The sequence below is a fragment of the Mustela lutreola genome, chromosome 14, assembly GCF_030435805.1.
Source record: "Mustela lutreola isolate mMusLut2 chromosome 14, mMusLut2.pri, whole genome shotgun sequence".
NCBI classification, from domain to species: Eukaryota; Metazoa; Chordata; class Mammalia; order Carnivora; family Mustelidae; genus Mustela; species Mustela lutreola.
Genome location: NC_081303.1, coordinates 30,466,995 through 30,489,255, shown reverse-complemented (window position 1 = coordinate 30,489,255; position 22,261 = coordinate 30,466,995). Strand labels below are relative to the sequence as shown.

Genomic DNA, 22,261 nt, shown 5'->3' with positions numbered 1-22,261 from the left:
GCGCACAGTAAACTATATGCGCACAGCAAACTATATGCGGTTGGTTGAGCCCCACCCCTATACAGGTGGTCAATAGGATCTCAATTCACCCTAGTGGATATACACATGCCGCACCGATTGGACATCTCCACCTGACCTGCCCCACCCCTACAAGCGGGGTCCACAAGCAAGTTCCTCTGGGAGGGGCAAGCCCTTACACATGGAGATTCAAATTTATAATAATAATTTATTTAGAGTGTTGGTAAATTCATGTCTACTGGGAACTTTAGACCTCTTTCTGAAGTCTTTCAAACTCTTTACCAGTCCAGTAGATGGTGTTTGTCTTGCCAAAGTCAAAAGCAATAAAAGAGTTTAAATGCTTTCCGTTTGGTTACTTTAGTAAGCACCTACGTTAATTTCCCCCCACTCTTTACTTTTTTTTTAAAGATTGTATTTATTTGACACAGAGATCACAAGTAGGCAGAGAGGCAGGCAGAGAGAGAGAGGGAAGTAGGCTCCCTGCTGAGCAGAGAGCCTGATGTGGGGCTCCATCCCAGGACCCTGAGACCAGGACCTGAGCCGAAGGCAGAGGCCTAACCCACTGAGCCACCCAGGCGCCCCTCCTTACGGTTTTTTATTTTGGGATATATTGTGGGTATGTTGTGACAGCTTCCCCATTGCCACCCCTACCCTTCTCTATCAGAATCATAAGTCCCAGGAGATCCATTTTAAACTTTCTTTCTTTTTTTTTTTTAAAGATTATTTATTTATTTGACAGATAGAGATCCCAAGTAGGCAGAGAGGCAGGCAGAGAGAGAGAGAGAGGAGGAAGCAGCCTCTCCGCTGAGCAGAGAGCCTGACATGGGGGCTCGATCCCAGGACCCCAGGATCATGACCCAAGCCGAAGGCAGAGGCTTTAACCCACTGAGCCACCCAGGTGCCCCGCCCGTTTTAAACTCTTAATCTCAATCGAACACCCATGTGGTAAAGGGTTGGGAGAAAAGGTTATGACAGAAACTAGCTGTGTAACATCTCTGAAGGATTGCAGTCTGGCAGTCTTACATACTTAAGAACATACATATGAACATTAGTCTAAGGGTCACATATCTATCTTCCTTTGAAGGAAAAACAATCACTGTCTTTCCTTATATCAATCCATCAGTATTATAACTATATCTCTGTTATATTCCAGGTTTTTGGTTGCTTTTTTTATGTGTACTACATCTTTGAAAGGCTCTGCGCCCCCTTGTTTCGGAATATCAAACAGGAGCCCTTCAGCGCTCGTGTTCTGGTCCTGTGTGTATTTAACTCCATCTTTCCAGGTAACATGGGTACTGGTTAACATGGCCATTCATGAAGTTGTGAGGAAAAAAAGCTGTTGCACAGGCACACCTTTGACTTTCCTGGTTTTTGCTCGGAAGTCATCTCTGCATCTGTCCTCATCTCGACTTCTTTCCGTCTGTTTTCATAAGTGAGTATACTTCCAGGTTCAGCCCAGTCTTTCTCTTTGTCTTCTGACTTATTCAAGTTTTGCTTTCTGTGGCTGTGGGTAGTCCGTATTTATGCCTGATCTTCCTGTTCAGTCTTCAGTCCATTGTAATTTTGCTACTAATCCAACCAGGATGCTGATGGCCTTGACTGAAGTCTCTCCGGATTCTAAATCTGGTAGATGATTTAGCCCTTACTTCGTTTCATCTCCATGAAGCACTGTTTGGATCCACGGTGTGAAATTTCTTTCTTGCTACTCATTCTCATTCTCCTTTCTTTCTGGCCATTGCTCAGTCTCTTGATTCATATTTTTTTTCTAGGGATACATGAGTACCTATCACGTGCCAGGGGTTGAGGACCTAGCAGTGAAGAGGACATAACATGCTCTTTACTCTGAAAGCTTGCCATCTAATTGCATTTACAGTTTCCTTTACTTACTCTCTTTTCTCTACCTGTCAGATGTTTGTCATGTTTTCTATTACCTTCTTTCTTCCTTAACCTCCATCCCAGACTCTTTAGGTAACCCTTCCTGATTGCCCCCCCCCTCAAATTGACTCCAATAAATTATTTTATCTGTCCCTTTAACAGAATTTGTATTAAATACATATCTTCTTCACTAGGCTACAAATTCCTTGATCAGGGATTGTGTTTTAACAATGAGCTAGTCTTTCCCATATTGTCTAATGCATAAGAGATGGGCATAAAAATGGCTCTTTTGCAATGTAGTGTGTAGTAAGTAAGATAAGCAAAGTGCTAATGAACTTTGTATCATATTGGACATGACATTTAATATTGGGTATTGAGAAGTAGGTGTTTGGCAGAGAAGTAGTGGAAACGTGCTTCTAGGTAGTGGATGGAAGCAAAGGCATGGAGTATTTCAGAATGGCAGAAGTCCAGGTATGGACGATGTTTACAACACTGGGAATAGAGTCAGAGATAAGGTAACCTTGTCACTGGACATTTGGAGGCTGTCTTGTGCATTATAGGATATTTAGCAATATCCTTCCTCTAAAAACTAGATACCAGTAGTACGACCCTTACCCCTTGAATTGTGACAACGAAAAGTGTCTGCAGAATTGTCAGATGTTCTCTAGGGGGCAAAATCTCCCACAGTTCTCAGCACCTCGTTTAGAGGAATGCATGAGGGTCATATGTTAAAGGGCTTTGGGTACCACATTAAGCCATATATCCAGGCATTTCTATTAAAAACAGGCTGGGTCATTTGTTACCTATAAACCCACTTGGCAGGAATTTAATGCTTTCTAAAATGAAAAAACTTTCCAAAAGAACATGGTGTCATTTCTTGACTTGGTAAGCTAGAACAGTAACTTTTATTTTACAGAATAATTCTAGCTCTTAGGAACATCATGACATAAAATTAACTGCTTTGCGTGAGCTATTTGGAAAAGACTCTTAATATCGTTAATCTTATTTTTAGGTGTGCTGGTACTGTTCCTCACGTTTTTTGCCTTTTTACACTGTTGGCTAAATGCCTTTGCTGAGATGTTACGCTTTGGTGACAGGATGTTTTATAAGGTAAATACTTGGACTCCTTTCTTTTCACACTTTATTTGTGCACTTACATTCTCATTGTTGAGTATTGGAACATCGTTGGCTACTAGCTTTTTAGCATAAACATTGTGAAGTTCTTTTTCCATAAGTTTTACCAATATTAATTCTGAGATTCTGATGTTGATATACTTAGCACAGACTCACAGCCTTATCTTCTACCCTAATATCTGTTCTTTCTCTCTCTTTTTTTTAAAGATTTTATTTATTTATTTGACAGAGATCACAAGTAGGCAGAGAGGCAGACAGAGAGAGGAAGGGAAGCAGGCTCCCTGCTGAGCAGAGAGCCGGACGTGGGGCTCAATCCCAGCTGGGATCATGACCCGAGCCGAAGGCAGAGGCTTTAACCCACTGAGCCACCCAGGCACCCCTAATATCTGTTCTCTTAAAAAAGCATATGGTTAAAAAAAAAAAAAAAAGCATATGGTTTCTGTTGGATCCTGTATTGGTGGGAAGGTGTGTGTTCAGAGGGCATCATGAGATTTTGCAGATCATTCTTTTGAAATTGACTGTCTGGTGCTGTAGGAGTGATCTTAGCAAATTATTTAAGACTGTTGAATAGTTCATAAAGGAAATAACTTTTCCCTCCTTTTTTTTGAAGACATTAATTATACTTAAATAGTATTCTCACACAGTTGGAATTAAGCTCTAGATGAACCGGGGTGTTCATAGTGTTCTGCAATGCTGCGTAAAGCCCTCTAGGGTTTTGTTTGTTTGTGGTGGTTCTGGTAATACCCAGAGCCTTGCACTCCTTCCTCCGAGAAATGGGGGTGTGGGTTGCAACATCTGTCTGATTCCATGGGTCTGATACTAAGATAAGGAGGGATATGTTACAGGTAACCATTGTCTCACTCCTTGTACAATGTAAATTTTGTCATTTATGGTACCAGTGGGGCAGTTCTTAGAATGCTCTCCCTATGTTTTAGCAGCGTAAGGGGATATACTGATCACTATTTAGGTGAACCTTAGATTTAATGATTCTCTATGTTCTGTATCTTCCGTCATAACTTTTTTGATAATGGGACAAAGTGAAGTTAGGGACTTCATCATATATGGAACTAAAATTCATATATTGAGCACTAATAACCAAAATGTCTTTTAAGATTTTTCTGACATCAGTGTATAGACTAACAAATTGTCATAACACATTCTGGATATTATTTTGTGTGTGTATGTTCTTTAGGAATATTCAGGGGGTTTTGCTTTGTTGTGTGTGTGTAGTTCTAAATCTTTGCTTTTTTTTCCTCAGGATTGGTGGAACTCCACATCATATGCTAACTATTACAGGACCTGGAACGTTGTGGTTCATGACTGGTTGTATTACTATGCTTACAAGGACTTTCTCTGGGTTAGTGGCAAGATACATTTGATGTGAAAGAAATAAAGATCCTTTTCCAGAAAGTTTTTATTTTTTATTTTTTAAGATTTTTCTTATTTATTTATTTGACAGAGAGAGATCACAAGTAGGCAGAGAGACAGGCAGAGAGAGAGAGAGGAGGAAGCAGGCTCCTCGCTGAGCAGAGAGCCTGATGTGGGACTCGATCCCAAGTCTCTAGGATCATGACCTGAGCTGAAGGCCGTGGCTTAACCCACTGAGCCACCCAGGCGCCCTTACTTATTTATTTGATAGAAATCACAAGTAGGCAGAGAGAGGGGGAGGAAGCAGGCTCCCTGCGATGTGGGGCTTGATCCCAGGACCCTGGGATCACAACCTGAGCCGAAGGCAGAGGCTTTAACCCACTGAGCCACTTAGGCGCTCCTCCAGAAAGTATTATTCTGCAGCTAGAAGTGGTCTTCATTTCTCTGTGGGCCATTTAGACAGCTGACGCTTTGGACAGTACTGCTTAGAGACCAGTATGAACAGTGATGAGATCTAATACCACAGTTGTGCTCTGGATTTATTTTACACAATTATGAAGTAAGAATGCATGGAGGCATCTAGAGAAGGTGAAATGATCTATTAGTAACAGATCATTTCTTACGAATCTCATTGCTAGTAAGTAATCTCTGTCTAGCTGTGTGTGTGTGTTTCTCTGCTAAAGTAGGGAACTACTTAGTTTGGATTTATGTGTCTCCATTGGTGATACGTGTCTTTGAGATATTCTTTAGAACGGAATGTTACGTAGACTGATGACTGTCATGATTGATGATCCCTGGTATCTCTGGATTGCGGGTTTTGGTTATTAAGTCACTATTTAGCCAAGTGATGCATGACATGGTGCAGACAGTGCTGTGGTCAAGCGTTCTTTCATTCATAAATGTGGTGTCACTTAAAGGTCTGTAGTGCAGATGGAGAGGATGTGTGCCTTTTCTACCATACCGTGTTACTCTAAAGGTTGAGATTTGATGTGTCCATTTATATATGAAAACTATGTTTTGTCTACTGTAATGATTTACAAATACAGGTTACAGGTAGGTTTTTAAAAATATGCCCAATTTTTCCAACATGAATGGTTTTGACAGTGCCTCATTTTAGTATAATAAGGATTTTAAGCGTAGATTTTTTTGGTTATTATTTACATTTTTTTTTTTAAGATTTTATTTATTTGGCAGAGCGCAAGCGGGGCGGGGGGGGGGAACAGGCTCCCTGCTGAGCAGAGAGCCCGATGTGGGGCTCGATCTCAGGACCCTGGGATCATGACCCGAGCTGAAAGCAGGGACTTGAATCCACTGAGCCACCCAGGTGCCCCTATTTACTACATTTGGATTAACCCAAGGAATAGATTGGAAAAGTCAAATATAAACATAATAAAATAGGTGCCTTTAGCATGTGATAATTATAAGTCATATATACAGTTGACTCTTGAACAACAAGTGGGGCAGGCGTGCTGACCCTCCCATGCAGGGGGAAAATCTGTATGTAATTTTTTGCATCCCCCAAAACTTTTGCCTGGAAACCTTACTGATAAGATAAAACAATTGGTTAACATGCATTTGTATGTTCTGTGTATTATATACTATATATTTAGAATAAAGTAAGCTAGGGAAAAGAAAATGTTGATAAGAATATGATAAGGAGAAACACATTTACTGTACTGTGCTGTATTTTTTAATAATTTTTTATTTTTTATTAACATATAATGTATTAGCCTCAGGGGTACAGGTCTGTGAATCGCCAGGTTTACACCCTTCACAGCACTTAGCATAGCACATACCTTCTCCAGTTGTACTGTGCTCTATTAACTGAATAAGTGGCCCCATGCAGTTCAAACCTGTGTTATTCAAGGGTCGGCTGTGTCTACTTTGGGCTTAATTACTTTTTAAAAAATTGCTTTTTCATATTCTCCTTTTACCCTAGTTTTTCACCAAGAGGTTCAAGTCGGCTGCCATGTTAGCTGTCTTTGCTGTGTCTGCTGTAGTGCATGAATATGCCCTGGCTATTTGCTTGAACTTTTTCTATCCAGTGCTTTTCGTGCTCTTCATGTTCTTTGGAAGTAAGTATCTTGGCCTCCTGAGAGTACTGAGGGTCGCGCTGAAAGAAAAGTAGACGATGACGTCTAAGGCAGGGTGGACAACTAGATCATAGCAACAGCATTTCAAGGCAGTGTTTATCAGACAGTCACAGCATTGACTTTGAGTAATTAACCATGCTCTGGTGCACAGCACTCATCCTTTGAAGAAGAGACATACACTTAAGTGTACTTGGATTTTGAAGGCTCTTGAAGACTAATGATAACACTGATTTGGGAGATCATGAAGACTATAAACAAGTTTCACACTCTGTTAGTGTTCACCCCAGAAAAACATGGAACCTTGTTTGGGTGTGTGGAGGGAAGGACAAGTTCAAATATGAATGATTCCATGAAATATATTTTCACCTGCTCTGAATATTCTCTGATTTCTTGTTAATCACTGATTAATAAATTTCAACACTTGAAGCTTCAGTTTTAAAAAATTTTTAATTATTTGAAAAGATTTTATTTATTTATTTGACAGACAGAGATCACAAGTAGGCAGAGAGAGAGAGAGGAGGAAGCAAGCTCCCCGCCGAGCAGAGAGCCCCACATGGGGCTCGGTCCCAGGACCCTGGGACCATGACCCGAGCCAAAGGCAGAGGCTTTAACCCACTGAGCCACCCAGGTGTCCTGAAGCTTCATTTTTACTTACAGTACCAGTAGCCAGAATAAAACCTGTATACCCATAGTTGATGCTCATTGTGATAACAACATGATTACAGCACATGTCTGAGGCCCCTTGTTTCCCGACAGATGATGTTGTGATAACTATATTTTTTATCATTCTAACTTTAGTGGCTTTCAACTTCATTGTCAACGACAGTCGGAAAAGGCCAATTTGGAATGTTATGATGTGGACTTCCCTTTTCGCGGGCCATGGCGTCATCCTGTGCCTTTATTCCCAAGAGTGGTATGCACGTCAGCACTGTCCTCTCAAAAATGTGAGTCTTCGGTTAGGCTGGAATGGAAAGGTAAAGTTTTTGTCCCCTGATTGTGAGGCTTCGTGGGCAGTATTAAGAAGAAGAGTAGTGGAAATGATGCTGAATTAATGCTAAGGGGAGGTAAATAAAGAGTAAAAGGATTAGATTATTATCTGATCTTACTGTACTGGCTTTGAGATTTTTCTTCTCTTTGGTTTTCTTTACATTGAATGTTCCTAATTCTTGGTTCTCTCTTTCTCTTTTTTCTTTTTCACTGTTTCTTGTTTTGTTCTGTTTTTTAAAGGGTCTTCTCATTTCCTTCCTGTGTCCTGAAAATGTAGGTGTTCTGCAGGGCCTTCTCAGTGGCATGTATATGCCCCCTCTGCCACCACCTACAAATACATGTATTTCTTCCCTCTTCCTTCCTAGAGTAATCAACTCTTTGTGAAAATGTCCAGCTATACTCCTATGTCTAAGATCCCATTTCCTTTGACCTTTGGTGGTGTGGTTGTTTGTAATTATGTAAGAGTCTCATTTTTAAATCTTTCACTTCTAGTTGCATACGGTAACTCCCAAATATTTAGGGGGCACCTTCTTGGTATTTCTGACTATTTCTCACAGGTACCTGTAACTGAAGACGACACCTATAGACAAATTAATGTTTCTTTCCCAAAGCTGCTCCTGCTGTTTATCCTTCTCCTGCTGTTTTTCTTATGCTGCCCTCATGCCTCCTCCTTTCCTATTTATCCCCCCTTTGCGCATCTGAACTAGCTGCTTTGGGCTGTCTTTGGTGATCTGCACACCGAGTCCACCTGTCAGATTTTATTTTCTCAAAATCCACTTCGGATGCAGCATCTTCCAGCTTTTTCAGATTCTTGCTCCAGGCTTTTCCTGTTGGTGAGCTTTAATAATGCTTCATGTGTTCTCATTTAGATAATTTAGTTATTCTAAACCTTGTATTATAGTAATTTGTGTATATATTTTATCATCTTTACCCTACCACAGTTTAGATGTTAGGCAACAAACCATAGGTCTGTGCTAAAATAAAATGCAAGATCCAGCAGAGAGGTAGTGCCTGTTTGGAATTTGGTCGGAAGTCCACATAATTGTATAGAATTTACTGGACTTCAAAATCTTTCTGTAAAACTTCTAAAGCACTATAATCTGTGTTACAGATAAAAATAATGAACATCTTTTGAATTAGCAAGCTGCTTATAGCTTAAAGGTTACTGAAATGATGGGAGGCATTGTAGAGGTACACAGTGTATAAAATGAACGCATCCCTGTCTACCCTGACACCTTGCGCACGCATGTGTGAAAATAAACTACTCTTCCATTCTTCTTTCCCCATTGAAGCCCACATTTCTGGATTATATCCGGCCACGTTCCTGGACTTGTCGTTATGTGTTTTAGAAGCTTGGACTTCGTTTCATTCCTTGATACTGAAGATGGGTATTCTGCCTGATTTGGGGCCAGCATCTGTTTCCAGTCGTTGCTGACGTTACCTGTCGTATTTGGATCACTGCGCGCTTTACAGATGGCTTGCTCCGTTCCTAGGTCAGCTGAGATATTGCAAGTTTACTGGAATCTTGTGCACTTAAAGCAGGACTCTTTTTTTTTTTTTTTAAAAAACCTTTTTGGGAGAAGGGAGACTTACAGCTGACAACAGTGACCAATTTTTGCTGGGTTTTGTTTTTGACTCCCATCTAAACATCATGACTAAACCCCCATGTGTCCTTGGCCACTGACTTAGCCAAAACACTTAACGAAGAAATAATTTAAATATTTGGGGCTTAGAAATTTTTTTCAGGCACACTGTTGGAATGTATGCTAATTAACTATGTACCTGGGAAAGGAAAGAAAATAATGTGGAACATTTTGCTATTTCTAGTAGAGTGAAAATCTCTAGTTTCCAAAGATAATCTTGTTATGCCTCCTATTTGTTTTTGTTTTTGTTTTTTTAAAAAGTTCGGTCTACTCAGTTTTTACCTTGTTTTCTCTATGAAGTGTAGGTCATGATTTCTGTGAAGCAAAATTACACCTTTCACCTTGAATTCTTGAGTTTGTATCTGAAATCTTACATATTGAGGGAACAGAAAGAAGTAGGAAGGGAAGAAGAGAGAAGTGGCACAGGACAAAGAAAAGACACTTCCTTTTACATCTTCCAAAATAATTTTTAAAAAAGACTTGCTGAGTCAGTCATATGTTTAAATTATTTTATCGTGGAACTTAATGTGGAAGATAACTTTTTTTGGTTGTAAACGCTATTAAGGTAATAACTTTCGGGAAGTTATTTAGAAGTACTCTTTGGTATACTTACTGTTTAATAAATACTGACTTGAAATAGTTGGCAGACTAGTAAGTCTGTAACATATAAGTATTAATCAAATTCCATTAATATTAAAGTGATTTTTAAAGATCCAGAAGCTGGCTTCTGCAGTGCTCAATTATTACACTTTTAATGGTAGTATGTATACTTTAGCTGAAACAAATTAATATGTTATCATTTTCAAGAAAATGTACTCTATTATGTGATGTCTCCTTGTTATAAGATGCTCATTGCTAATACAGTGTGGTGTGCAGGAATTATTTTGTCTGTATGGGGTGTGATTATGTTTGTCAAGACCAAGCATTGAATGGGATCATAGACCATGGAGTTCAATCTTCCACTCAACTAAGACTTAAGAATTACCCAAAAGGTGATTTTTATTTGGAGCAGCCAACCCGAGAGGCTGTGTTGGTATCCTAATAGCCCTACTTCTATCCAGAAAGTTGTGGGACATCTTTTTAGAATTGTTTTAAAGTCAGTTTGAGTGTCATAAGGAGAATGGAGTTTCTTAGTCACAACTTAATTTGTATCACAAGTACCCAGCCTCATTACCCATTTTCTTCAGTACCTTTGATGCAGATGAGTTGGGGCAATTTTCAAACATCAAACCCAGCTTTAACAGATAGGCTCCTGACTGTGACAGGAGGTTTTCACACATTCCCAGCAGTAACTGTCTCCCAGCAGGGAGCCATAACCTCCAAATGAGACTGCTTTATACGACATCTTGTAAATGTTGGTATTTTTTTTTTTTTTCAAGTTAAAATGAATCAGTCATTTGAAATTTTTTTTAAAGATTTTATTTATTTATTTGACTGACAGAAATCACAAGTAGGCAGAGAGGCAGGCAGAGAGAGAAAGGGAAGCAGGCTCCCTGCTGAGCAGAGAGCCTAATGTGGGGCTCGATCCCAGGACCCTGGGATCATGACCTGAGTTGAAGGCAGAGACTTAACCCACTGAGCCACCCAGGTGCTCTTATTCACTTGAAATATGACTACATTTTAAATATATTGAGGGAGTTAAGAAAACCAGATTGGTGTAAGATTTGTTCATGAGTGAGTCATCACCTGAAGGGAGAGAATGAAACCCTCAAATCTGTATTTCTGTTAAGTGCTGTAAATGTTGGACTCTTCATTGCTATTTGATTTTTGTTGCTGTCTCTCAATTCTGAATATTGCATTTATTGGATTGATTAAGGCTGGTGGGTTTTTGGTTGTTGTTGATTTGCCTTTTTTTTTTTTTAGCATGATTTCATCTTCCCTTTACTAGTTTTTTCCCCCCTGCCCAAGACCTTGAAGTGACAACAAAGGATACTTAAAACTAAGGGTTCTTTAGAACCCTTAGACCTTAAGACTGCCCTAAGAAATTTTCACAAATGTGTAAAGGAAGAGCTACTTTCTGTGACAAACTAGTTTGATAGCCATGGACTGCTAGCTGCTCATAGCAAAAGTCATTTTATTTAAACCACTATCTACACTCCTAAATAAAACTTCTGTTATGTTTTAGGAAGATTTACTGACTTTTCCTCTTTTGCTTATAGGATGATACTTTTTTTTTTTTTTTTTTTTTAAGATTTTTTCTTTATTTATCTGACAGAGATCACAAATAGGCAGAGAGGCAGGCAGAGAGAGAGGAGGAAGCAGGCTCCCTGCAGAGCAGAGAGCCTGATGTGGGGCTCAATCCCAGGACCCTGGGATCATGACCTGAGCCAAAGGCAGAGGCTTAACCCACTGAGCCACCCAGGTGCCCCAGGATGATACTTTCTTATTTTGAAAAGGAAAGCTTTTAAAACTCCTTTCCTATAAGAAGTATTAATGATAGTAGCCATAATTGTGGGTGTTTCCTCCAAGGCAACAACAATATCTCAAACTTAATTTTAAAATCTGTTAGATGCTTTCATTCTCAGTCCTGGGTAGTGAAGGAAAATGGAGTTGTTTTTGGTGGATCAACCTCCTACAGTTGCCTAATAAGTGAAGTTGCTTGCTTTATGATAGAATTTAATTAGAAAATTCAGGCTGCTTTTAACCTTTCAGTAACTACTTTTTGATTTTGGAAGCATGAGGAGTGGGGGAAATGCCTTTTCCTTTTAGCTGTAGGGTAAAAGTAGGTGACATTGGCAGCTTAACAGGGTACAGTGTGTAAATAGTCTATAATTGGGAGCACAGATTGTTGCACAAGTCATTGATTTTGTGTAGGCGGTTTTCATTGAATTTTAAAATCATACTTGGCCTGAAGAGTGGACAGGCCTAATAGAACATTATGTATCTAAAAAGGTTTGTCATGTGGGCTATGTACCTAAAAAGATGTAATTTATGAACTGTTAAAGTCTTCTATGCAAAAAGATGTTTTATGTGGTCATGAGTAATTTTGAGCAAAGCTCATTATTTTGTAAGGGAAAAATAATGAAGGTAAACTAATAACAATTGTAGTAACCAGGTGGCCTGATGGAGTGTGTTTTAGTTATGAAACTATAAAAAAAATTGTTACACTTAAGCCCAGCATGCAAAACAGATAGAATAGAACTGCTTCTGGTTGAGATTGGGATGCAGGGCTGGAGTCCTGTTGTTTGGGACACCCATTTTCTCCTACCCCCAGATACCAGTCAGAAAACCAATGACGCAGCAAAAAAGGCATGCACCGGTGTTTCAGATAGCCTCATACTTACTAAGCAGTGTGGCAGTAGGCACAGTTGCCTTGTTTATCAGAGCCACAGTTTCCCTCATCTGTAAAATGGGGGCAGTAACTACCTCATAGGGTTGTTGCAAAACACTAGCCCTGGCCGAAAGTGGGCCTCAGTATCTTCTTACCTTCTATAAATTCTAAACCTGAATCCTTGTTAACTCGTTGGAATCTTTCAAAAATGTGAATGTTTGAAATGCTGCATACTCCTGAGAGTATGTGCTTTTAAATAGACTCAATGACAATGTGAATCCCCGTTGTCACCTTGACTGATAGAAGCACTCCTGTAACAGAACTGACAAGAATTTAACACGATTTTTCTTTTCTTTTCTTTTTTTTTTTTTTTAACAATTTTATTTATTTATTTGACAGAGAGATCACAAGCAGGCAGAGAGGCAGAGAGAGAGGAGGAAGCAGGCTCCCCGCTGAGCAGAGAGCCGGGTGTGGGGCTGGATCCCAGGACCCTGAGATCATGACCTGAGCCAAAGGCAGAGGCTTAACCCACTGAGCCACCCAGGCGCCCCTTAACAAGATTTCTTAAAGGCACTCGTGTTTCCACCTCCGAAATTACTTTCAGATTTACCTGCTTAGTATTTTAAAAAGAAAAGCACGTCTGCTTTTACCTAGGTATTTAAGTGTTAGAAATAGTGTGTATACTTTATAGTTAAATTTTAGAATTTATGGAGAGGAAGGAAACCAATGAGGCATTAACTTTTGCCTGTGTAAAGAAAGCTTCTAGTCTTTTTTTTTTTTTTTAAAGATTTTATTTATTTATTTGACAGAGAGAAATCACAAGTAGTCAGAGAGGCAGGCAGAGAGAGAGAGAGGGAAGCAGGCTCCCTGCTGAGCAGAGAGCCCGATGCGGGACTCGATCCCAGGACTCTGAGATCATGACCTGAGCCGAAGGCAGCGGCCTAACCCACTGAGCCACCCAGGCGCCCCGAAAGCTTCTAGTCTTGAAAGGCAAAATTCTTAATGGAAGATAGTTCACACTTTGGTTAATAATGGTTAGCACACTTTGGTTGCTAACCTTGTGCAAAACTTTATGTGACTTATGTAGTTTTTATGAACAGTTTATATGTGTGTGCATAAATACTACAGAGACAGCTCTGTCTTGGACACTTTTGCATATCTTTTCTCAAGGCTTTATATTTATGGCTCAGAAATTAAAGAAACTGGGACATAAAGGTTCTGAGGAATAAAATGAGTATTACTAGTAAAGCTTATATAAGAATTTGAGTAGTTTCTAACATCACTAAAGTTTCTATCAGGTAATAGAATTTTGGAACTCAGTTTATAAAAGAGGTAAAACACAATTTCAACTCTGGTCGAAAGGGGGAGAATGGAGTCCTTCTTGCTTGGTCTGCTCTTTCTTACCCTAAATTTAATGCCTGCTTGAACATCAATAATGATAAAAACTGGAAAGCTGTAGCCTATGTAATCTACGAAATCCTTTCAGTCAAGTTCCCACTTTGTTTTTCTGTAAAGCATAAAGACTTTTTAATAGTTAATTTGGATCTGAGAAAAAGGGTTAATTTCAGAAGTTATGTAGTTTAAAAAAAAACAAAACACAACTAAGATTGCCTCTTCTGTATTCCTTTTTCTTCCCCAAATGTTTTCTTCCTTATTTTTACTAGCACTGCCAAGGGAGTGCTGATGTGACACTAGCAGGTAATCTCCTTGCTGTGGGGTCCGTTTGGGGTCTGTTTGTTTCAGTGAGGGGGCGGGTGTGCTCCCTCGTGGTTCTGAGACTTGAGGCAGTTTGTGCATGCAGTCGCATAGGGATACAGTTTGGATTCCCGTGTGCAGATGTGCCAATTCCTGTGTGAGAAGAGCGCTGCAGCTCCAGCCACGGCTCTGCCCTTTGGGCCCGTGCGGCAGCTTCCTTCCTGTGTCTACGCTTGTCCAGCTTGTGCTTTGAAATCCGTCGTGTTCTGAGCATAGCAGAGGTCATGGACATCTGTGGTGGTTTTAAAGGTTTTCCTATAATTAAAAGATGTCTTTTCTGATTCAGTCCTGTTGCTGTTTTCCAGAATTTCTATACAGGAACCACCCCCTCTCCCCAACACCCTGCCCTGTGTGTCTAATCACTGGTACTGTCACTTTGTTCAGTATGCACGGTCTTAAAATCTACATATATAAAATGGCAAGATATTGGATATGTGAAGAATGTGGTAAATAAAAATATTTGGGAAAAACTTAGTTCTGTTGTTTTTAAAAGTAATCAAGTTCATTTAATATCTACATATTTCATAATTACAGATGTTTTTCAGTTTTCAAAGATTGTGAGAGCGTGCATGCACAAGCAGGGTGTGAGGGGCTGAGGGAGAAGCAGACTCCACACTAAGTAAGTAAGGAGCCTGATGTGGGGCTCGAGCCCAGGACCCCGGGATCATGACCTGAGCCAAAGGCAGGCACTTAACTAAGCCACCCAGGAGCCCAGAATGATGGAGGGGGAATCATGTTGAAGATTACAAGTCAATAAATGGTACGGCCAGTTGTGACACTGCCACTTTGAGCCGCCTCTCTTTATTGTGGTCATTATTTGTTGCTTGACTCCTTTTGCAGTTGGCCTCTTAAAACTTGTGAATGGCTGTTTCTAAAAATGCATTCAGCTCTTCCCCTAATGGGTAGAAATGGACTTCCTTTTCTAATGAGAGTTGGGAAATACGTTGGTGGAAAAGTGTCCCTTTTCAGACAAGACTGGGGGAAACTGATTTTGAAGCAAGATTCATTGCTTTCATTCCTCCAAAGAATCTCATAATAGAAACCTATTATAAGTAGGCTTTGACATCAGAACATTCTTCCCATAGAAGCATCATCATACTAAAAGCTAAGAAGTCTTCTAATCTCCCCTGCTCTGGCTCTAGCCACCTGCTTCTGCAGGGCCAGAGGACAGGGAAGGGTGCAGTTCCTTCAGAAATAAGATGGGCCCCTTTCTGTTTCTTCGACCAAGTGAGTATTCTTTGGCACCAGGGCAGAACCATGGTGTGGCAGTTTTCGTTAATAAATTTAATGAAGTTGAGGGTCTTGACCCTTTAGACTCAGCTTGCATTTGGACTCCAATGAATGAAGTTCATGAAACTTTTAAAACTGGAATACCAGTTTGTAACTATACCATGAGAAATCAATCAGGTTGGCAACAATTGTTCTGTATAAGACCAGTTTATGGTATGATGAGAAGGAGGAATTCTTCTAGAGTGCATCAACATCACATGCCAGGTACTGCGCTGTGTACTGAAGATAACGCTTGTGAACAAAACCAAAAGCATCTTCCATATGCACACTCACTTGGAATCAGAAGGAGGGGACTTAACTGAATGATGACGGAACAGCTGAGGCATCATCTCGGTTTTAGGAATGTCCTCCTGTGGAAGCAACACTAGAAGTTACTCTTCCCTGAGAGATGCTTGGCTGGGCAGTGTCTGGCTGGCTTTCTCAGTGTCTCCTTCATAGCACTTAGGGATACCTTCAGTGTTAAGCTACACGAAGTACAAATATTGGCCTCTTCCCCAGACTGACTCCTTCAGGAAGCTATGCATGCTATTTGTAAGTGCCCATGAATGAGTGTGTAATCCCTGCGCACACACTTAGAAAGGGAATTGGTGAGGGGTGCCTCAGTTGGTTCAGTCAGTTAAGCATCCAGACTTGATTTTGGCTTAGTGCGGTGAGACTGCACTGAGCTTGGATCTTGCTTAAGATTTTTTCCCACTCCCCAACTCTTTTTCTCTCTCAAAAAAAAAAAAAAAAAAAAAAAAAGTAGGATTGATCAAAGAGATTGGTGCAAATGCACTCCTGCTTTTTCCCCAGCTCAAGGCATGTTCAGTGTTCACACTGAATCTCCTCTGAGGTACCCTCTGCTTGAAGCCAGAGGTCCCTACTACTGAGCTGGGTGTGTGTTAAGCTGCCACAGAATTCAGTCAATGCCAACAAGCTCAGTTAGCCATGTTATAACTACGTGACAATTTTTACTATCATAAGGTTTTCCATTTAGGAAGATTACTACCTGCTCATCTTGGATTGTGCTGTGATAGTTTCCATCAAAGACCTCAGTATTTTTACCTCTCTCCACTTCAGGGTTCCCTTGGTATCGAAATAGGAGTTTTGCCAAGAGTGGCAACTGTGTTGTTCGATAGCTATGATCTTATTGTAATATATATGTTTTTAAATTTTATTTATTCATGAGAGAGAGGCAGAGGCAAAGGGAGAAACAGGATCCCAAAGGAGCAGGGAGCCCAATGTGGGACTCGATTCCAGGATCCCAGGATCATGACCTGAGCCAAAGGCCGACACTTAACTATCTGATCCACAATAAACTAATATTCTTAAGTTCTGACCTGTTTTTGTGCATTTACCATATACTTCTACAACTTTAATGCATACCTTTGCTCAGGAAACAGTATATATAATCACACCATTGCATAGGATGGAAAATGAGAAGTGGCCTTTGATGTCTTTTTAATACCAAAGATCTAATCGCTTAACCAAATTCGATAGATTTTATTTTCTATGTGTCCTTGAATCTGTTCACTTGTCTATCTCTTCTATCCATCCCCTACTTAGATACTTTTTTTTTTTTTTAAGATTTTATTTATTTACTTGAGAGAGAGACAGTGAGAGAGAGCATGAACGAGGAGAAGGTCAGAGAGTGAAGCAGACTCCCCATGGAGCTGGGAGCCCGATGCGGGACTCGATCTCGGGACTCCAGGATCATGACCTGAGCCGAAGGCAGTCGTCCAACCAACTGAGCCACCCAGGTGTCCCTACTTAGATACTTTTTTAAAACTAGGTTAAGAATATGAAAGATTAGTTACCTTGGTCTTCCAGTACCCAAAGGCTTGATAAACTTTAAGAGGAGCGCTCAGAATTTTAGCATTTCTGAATTCAGTTAGTCGTCGTCGTCTTTTTTTTGTTTTTGTTTTTTCAGTTAGTCTTCTGGTTATAGTTCCAAACTAGAGTGTAGAGTCATGCCACCAGTGAGGAAGGCAGAAGGCAAGCTGAAGGGAAGTTACCTTCCACCGGCTTGTGCATTGCTTTTGCCCTTCACCTGCTTGATCACTGCCAATCCTTAGAGGGAACTAGGTATGTGCCATATGAGTGTTGTGTGTCCTCTGTTGATTTCTTGGGAAATCTAGAGAAAAATGAGTGATGGGATAGGGCTAAAGGCTATAATGCTCAGCTAGCCAAGGTGTTTGAGTAAGAATTACAATGGGCCACAGAGATTGTGTATTTTTTTTTTTAAGATTAAAAAAAAAATTTTATTTGACAAAGATCACAAGTAGGTAGACACGCAGAGAGACTGGGGAAGCCGGCTGCCTGTTGAGCAGAGAGCGGGATGCAGGGCTCAATTCCAGGACCCTGAGATCATGACCAGAGCGGAAGGCAGAGGTTTAACCCACTGAGCCACCTAAGTACCCCTGTGTGTGTTTATTTTTTTAAAAAGATTTATTAAATTTAAAGACCGGGATGGGGGAGGGGAGGGACAGAGGGAGAGAATCTTCAAGCAGGAACCCCCCTCCCCAACATTGCAGAGCTCACTGGGGGCTCTATGCCATAACCCATGAGATCATGGCCCAAGCCAAAACCAAGAGCTAGATGCAACACTTAGGTCATATTTTTTCATTGCTATTATCCTGAAAACCGGAAACCAGAGACCAAATCCATCAGCACAGGAGAACTGTCCAGTTGATTTTCAAAACACCACATAGTTTGGGCCAGGCACCGTGCTTGGTCCTAGGGAATAGGAAAGTTGGAAAGATAAGTTATCTTCCCTTCTAAAGTTTATTTGCCAAACTGGAATCACCTGGACACTGGGATTCCACCCGCACTTTTTGGCATTAAGGCTCCCCTACCCTTTTTTTTTTTTTAAGGTATTGAGTGGTATTAGGGAATTTGTTCATAATATTGCTAGGATTCTAAAAAGGTGTATTTTATTTATTAGAGAGTAAATCAGCAGGAGCAGGGGGAAGAGGGAGAAGCAGACTATCCCTGAGCAGGGATCCCCATGTGGGGCTAGATCCCAGGACCCTGAGATCACGATCTCAGCCCAAGGCAGATGCGTAACCCACTGAGCGCCCCCAAGGTTCCATATTAATAGAAAATGACCCCCGTGACAGTAAGGGGCAGGGCTTCAGCTCCTCCATGCTAGTGCGTTTATGCCATTCTTTCCTGAGAACAGCTTTTTGGGAAGCCCCAACTATTTTATTCGGGTGGGCTCATCCTAAAGCGCAATCTTCTTGCCTGCCTCCTCCCAAAAGCAGCCTCGACCTACGAATGCCGTCAGGGTGCTGGGTGGGGTGGGGATGGGGGTGGGGTGGTGCGGGTAGTGCGTGGGTGCCCAAGGAAGCCTTCACCAAGAGATCAAGGGCAGGGGCAGCATCCGCAAGGAAGCCTCAACAGATGGGAAAACAAGAGCTTTTGGTTAAGTTCACTTTGAATTTGGCTTTGTGGGGCGTGTGTGTGTGTGTTTGTAAAAATAGGAAAAACAACAAAAAAGTGGGAGAGAGCGATGGGAAAACAAATCTCTCACAGCCTGCTAGCTCCAATACGGCAGCTGGCGCCTTCCCCCGGAGCCGCGAAGGTCGTCCCCGGGGAGGAGGGAGAGCGACCCGGCCCCCGCTGGCGCCTGCGCACTGGCGACGACCTGGGGCGGAAGCGCCGGCATCTACACTCTTGCGCACTCCGTGAGAACCGCCCGATTAAATATGTTTGTTTTCTATGGCTGCTGAACCTATCCCATGGTGAGAGATACCGCATCCCCGGGGGTTGGGACTCTTCGCTATCCCCCTCCTCCGCCGGCACTCCGAAGACAGCCCCCCGTGAGGGCGCCCAAAGCTCGGGGTCCTGGGTTTCTATGGCGACACGCAGGCGCTCCGGGAAAGGGCGAGGCGCTATGTCCGGCGGGAAACACAATCGGCCGGTAGCGGCTGTCTCTGTTTCCCATCACTTCTGGTGAGCGACGCGGCGCGGATTCGGCCCTACCCGAGTCCTTGCAGCTGGTGTGCCCCGGGGCGCTGCGTGGGGCGGAGGTGGGAGGCCGCGGAGCCCAGCTCCCTGCCTGGAGCCGGGGCGCCCTCCGGGTGGGGCCAGGGGCGGTGGGTGGCCCGAGCGTGTCCTTCCGGGCCTGGGCCCGGACCCCGACCCAGCCGCAGGCTTCTCAGCCGCGTCAGGTGACCTGAGAGAGCGCGGAAGGCTCCCCAAAGAAGGAAAACCCACGCCAGAGGAATTATAAACTCTGATCCTAACACAAGCACTAAATGGGTCTCTCTCGTTTTTTCTTTCTTCCTTTTGCCTGCAGGACTGTCAAATCCCAGTAGGGGGCTGATTTGTTTCTAAGTCCGCTTTCTGGAGCGGTATTTCCAATGACCAGAGAGTGGTAGGAAGCCTTGACTAATATGTCTCTTCCGAAAACGTCCTCCACATCGCTAACCTCCATGTTAACGCATGAGGGCAAAAAATTAAAAGTCTCTGCATCCAAGGAGGAGACAGGTAAATTTCTTCAAGGATCCCGCAGACAGAAGTAACCATGCTGTGGACGGAACTCACAGCCCCTTCCCTGTTCAGCCGAATCTTGAGATTTCGGGATACCTTAATTAGTTTTGTCTTTCTAATACACTTGTTTCAACAAAATCAAAAGCCATTCCTTGGGGCGACTGGGTGGCTCAGTGGGTTAAGCCACTGCCTTTGGCTCGGGTCATGATCCCAGGGTCCTGGGATCGAGCCCCGCATCTGGCTCTCTGCTCAGCAGGGAGCCTGCTTCCTCCTCTCTCTCTCTGCCTGCCTCTCTGCTTACTTGTGATCTCTCTCTGTCAAATAAATAAATAAATTCTTAAAAAAAAAAAAGCCATTCCTTTTATAGTACTTTTGAGTCACAGCCCTGCCTCAGTACTCCACCTAAAGACTGTACTTTTGTTTTTAGATTTTTAAAAAATGCTATTTTTAAAAAGATTTTATTTATTTATTTGACAGACAGAGATCACAAGTAGGCAGAGAGAGGAGAAGCAGGCTTCCTGCTCAGCAGAGAGAGATTCAGATTCGGGGCTCGATCCCAGGACCCTGAGACCATGATTTGAGCTGAAGGCAGAGGCTTAACCCACCTAGCCGCCCAGGCGCTCCTGTACTTTTTTTTAAATATGATGATGAGTTTTATATTGTTTTAAATCTTCTTTTTAAAGGTTTATTTATTTTAGAGAGAGAGAAAAAGTGGGGGGAGCGGCAGAAGGAAAGGGGGAAAACGCAAGCATAGTCCCAAGTGCAGAGTGCAGCGGCAGGGCTGGATCTCACCACCCTGAGATCATGACCTGAGCCAGAATCAAGGGTCATATTCTCAGCGGACTGAACCACCCAGGCGCTCCTAGTTTTATATTCACCCTTTTTTAGTTCCAGTAGTTGCACGAAACTATTTTTTTTGTAACTGGGCTCTGACTTGAAGGAACCAGTTTGTATGAGGTTTTTGTTTGTTTTTTTTTTTTTTTATATATATTTTATTTATTTATTTGACAGAGAGAGATTACAAGTAGGCAGAAAGGCAGGCAGAGAGAGAGAGAGAGAGGAGGAAGCAGGCTCCCTGCTGAGCAGGGACCCTGAGCAGGGACCCTGCTCCCTGCTGAGCAGGACCCTGAGCCACCCAGGTGCCCCAGAGGTTTTAATAATTATTCTAAATAACAGTGATTCCTTAAGATTTTCATTCATATAGAGATAAATGCAGGTCTGCTCTAGAATAAGAATCAGACTCATCCCTACTCCCATTATGCCAAAACTTCCTTTAAGGGGAGACTGTGCTGAAACCCCGACCAGCTTTTTTTTTCCCCCTTCCTATTTCTTGTGATATTCTACCTCCATTTCAAACATTCAAGAGATAAAGAGATTTGGTAATGGGAACTTTAGAACTTTTGCTGGTGAACAGGGAAGGCATGCTTATAGAAATTAATGAGGGAGCAGAAGGCAAGCTGGGGCAAAGTTAAGCTGACACCTGAAACCCACCCAAAACCTACCTGCTCCTTGGTGGGATGTGTGTGACACTCTTCAGATACTGCTGGCTGCCCTAAAGCCAAGGGACGGGAAAAACAAATGGTTCACTAAGAGAGATCACAGTCCCACCAGGCAGGAGTCTCCATCATTTTACCAGTGATTTACAAGGAAAAAGCATTCGTATCAATAGTGTAACTTTCAGAGACCCATAATTCAATTTTCTGGAGTCCTAACATCACCCTCTTCCATGAGTGATGTGGGAAACAGAGGCAGAAGGAAATGTAAACAAAGTTAAGTTTCTTTACCACCTGCTACTTATTGACAGAAAGTTGTAATAGAAAGATACAGCATTCCTCCAAAAACCTCCCCAGACTGACTTAATGTTAATGCCTTACTAGAAGAAAAACACTATAACTCAGCATTAGCTAGGCCTCCAGTATCCTATAAATCTTTAGCATATCAAAGTCTTTTGGACACCTCCCTTTTTCCTTACCTCCTCCAAGTCCCAAGTATATCATCAGCCATTCCTCGAAACCCCAGTTGCAGCTGCTCTTTCTGCCCACCGGTCCTGTCCCCGTACTTTAGTACAATCACCTTTATTGCACCAAAGACATCTCAAGAATTCTTTCTTGGCTGTCAGCTCTGGACCTTATCAACATTCCAAAAATATATCATTAACATAAGCCATACTTTGTGAGGGGCATAGATTAGTGGAGAGTGCTATAAGCAACAACCCCACTCTCCTTGACTTCACAGGAGGGCTTTTCCTGTTTGTCCCCATTCCCTATCTTTACAACAACTCTGCCCTCCTCAGGCTGAACGGAGCACTCTCCATATGTTTCTTACTCTGCTGCTCGCTCAGATTATTCCACTCT

The 22,261-nt window shown here is 42.0% G+C and overlaps 2 protein-coding genes and 1 long non-coding RNA gene across 7 annotated transcripts in view; 2 read left to right on the top strand and 1 right to left on the bottom strand.

The window, feature by feature from the left end:
* Positions 1-14,618, top strand: part of SOAT1 (sterol O-acyltransferase 1) — an 80,605-nt gene extending 65,987 nt beyond the window's left edge. Inside the window, exons 11-16 of the mRNA XM_059145261.1 lie at positions 1,172-1,301; positions 2,906-3,003; positions 4,286-4,384; positions 6,335-6,470; positions 7,287-7,432; positions 8,768-14,618. Coding sequence (XP_059001244.1) covers positions 1,172-1,301; positions 2,906-3,003; positions 4,286-4,384; positions 6,335-6,470; positions 7,287-7,432; positions 8,768-8,824 — 666 coding nt within the window. The 3' untranslated portion in view covers positions 8,825-14,618. The remainder of the gene's footprint in view (positions 1-1,171; positions 1,302-2,905; positions 3,004-4,285; positions 4,385-6,334; positions 6,471-7,286; positions 7,433-8,767) is intronic.
* Positions 14,619-17,840: 3,222 nt separating this feature from the next.
* On the bottom strand, positions 17,841-22,124 carry LOC131814673 (uncharacterized). The gene is made up of 3 exons (XR_009347415.1): positions 21,880-22,124; positions 21,410-21,459; positions 17,841-18,149 (listed from the first exon to the last, which is right to left on the bottom strand). It is a non-coding gene; the product is annotated as an uncharacterized LOC131814673 (long non-coding RNA).
* The window catches only part of AXDND1 (axonemal dynein light chain domain containing 1), a 116,187-nt gene continuing 112,817 nt past the window's right edge, over positions 18,892-22,261 (top strand). For 4 of the 5 annotated variants that reach the window (XM_059145845.1, XM_059145847.1, XM_059145848.1 and 1 more), the window contains exons 1-2: positions 18,892-19,367; positions 19,714-19,904. In XM_059145845.1, coding sequence (XP_059001828.1) covers positions 19,811-19,904 — 94 coding nt within the window. In that variant the 5' untranslated portion in view covers positions 18,892-19,367; positions 19,714-19,810. The remainder of the gene's footprint in view (positions 19,368-19,713; positions 19,905-22,261) is intronic. The other variant, XM_059145844.1, reaches the window with a different exon arrangement.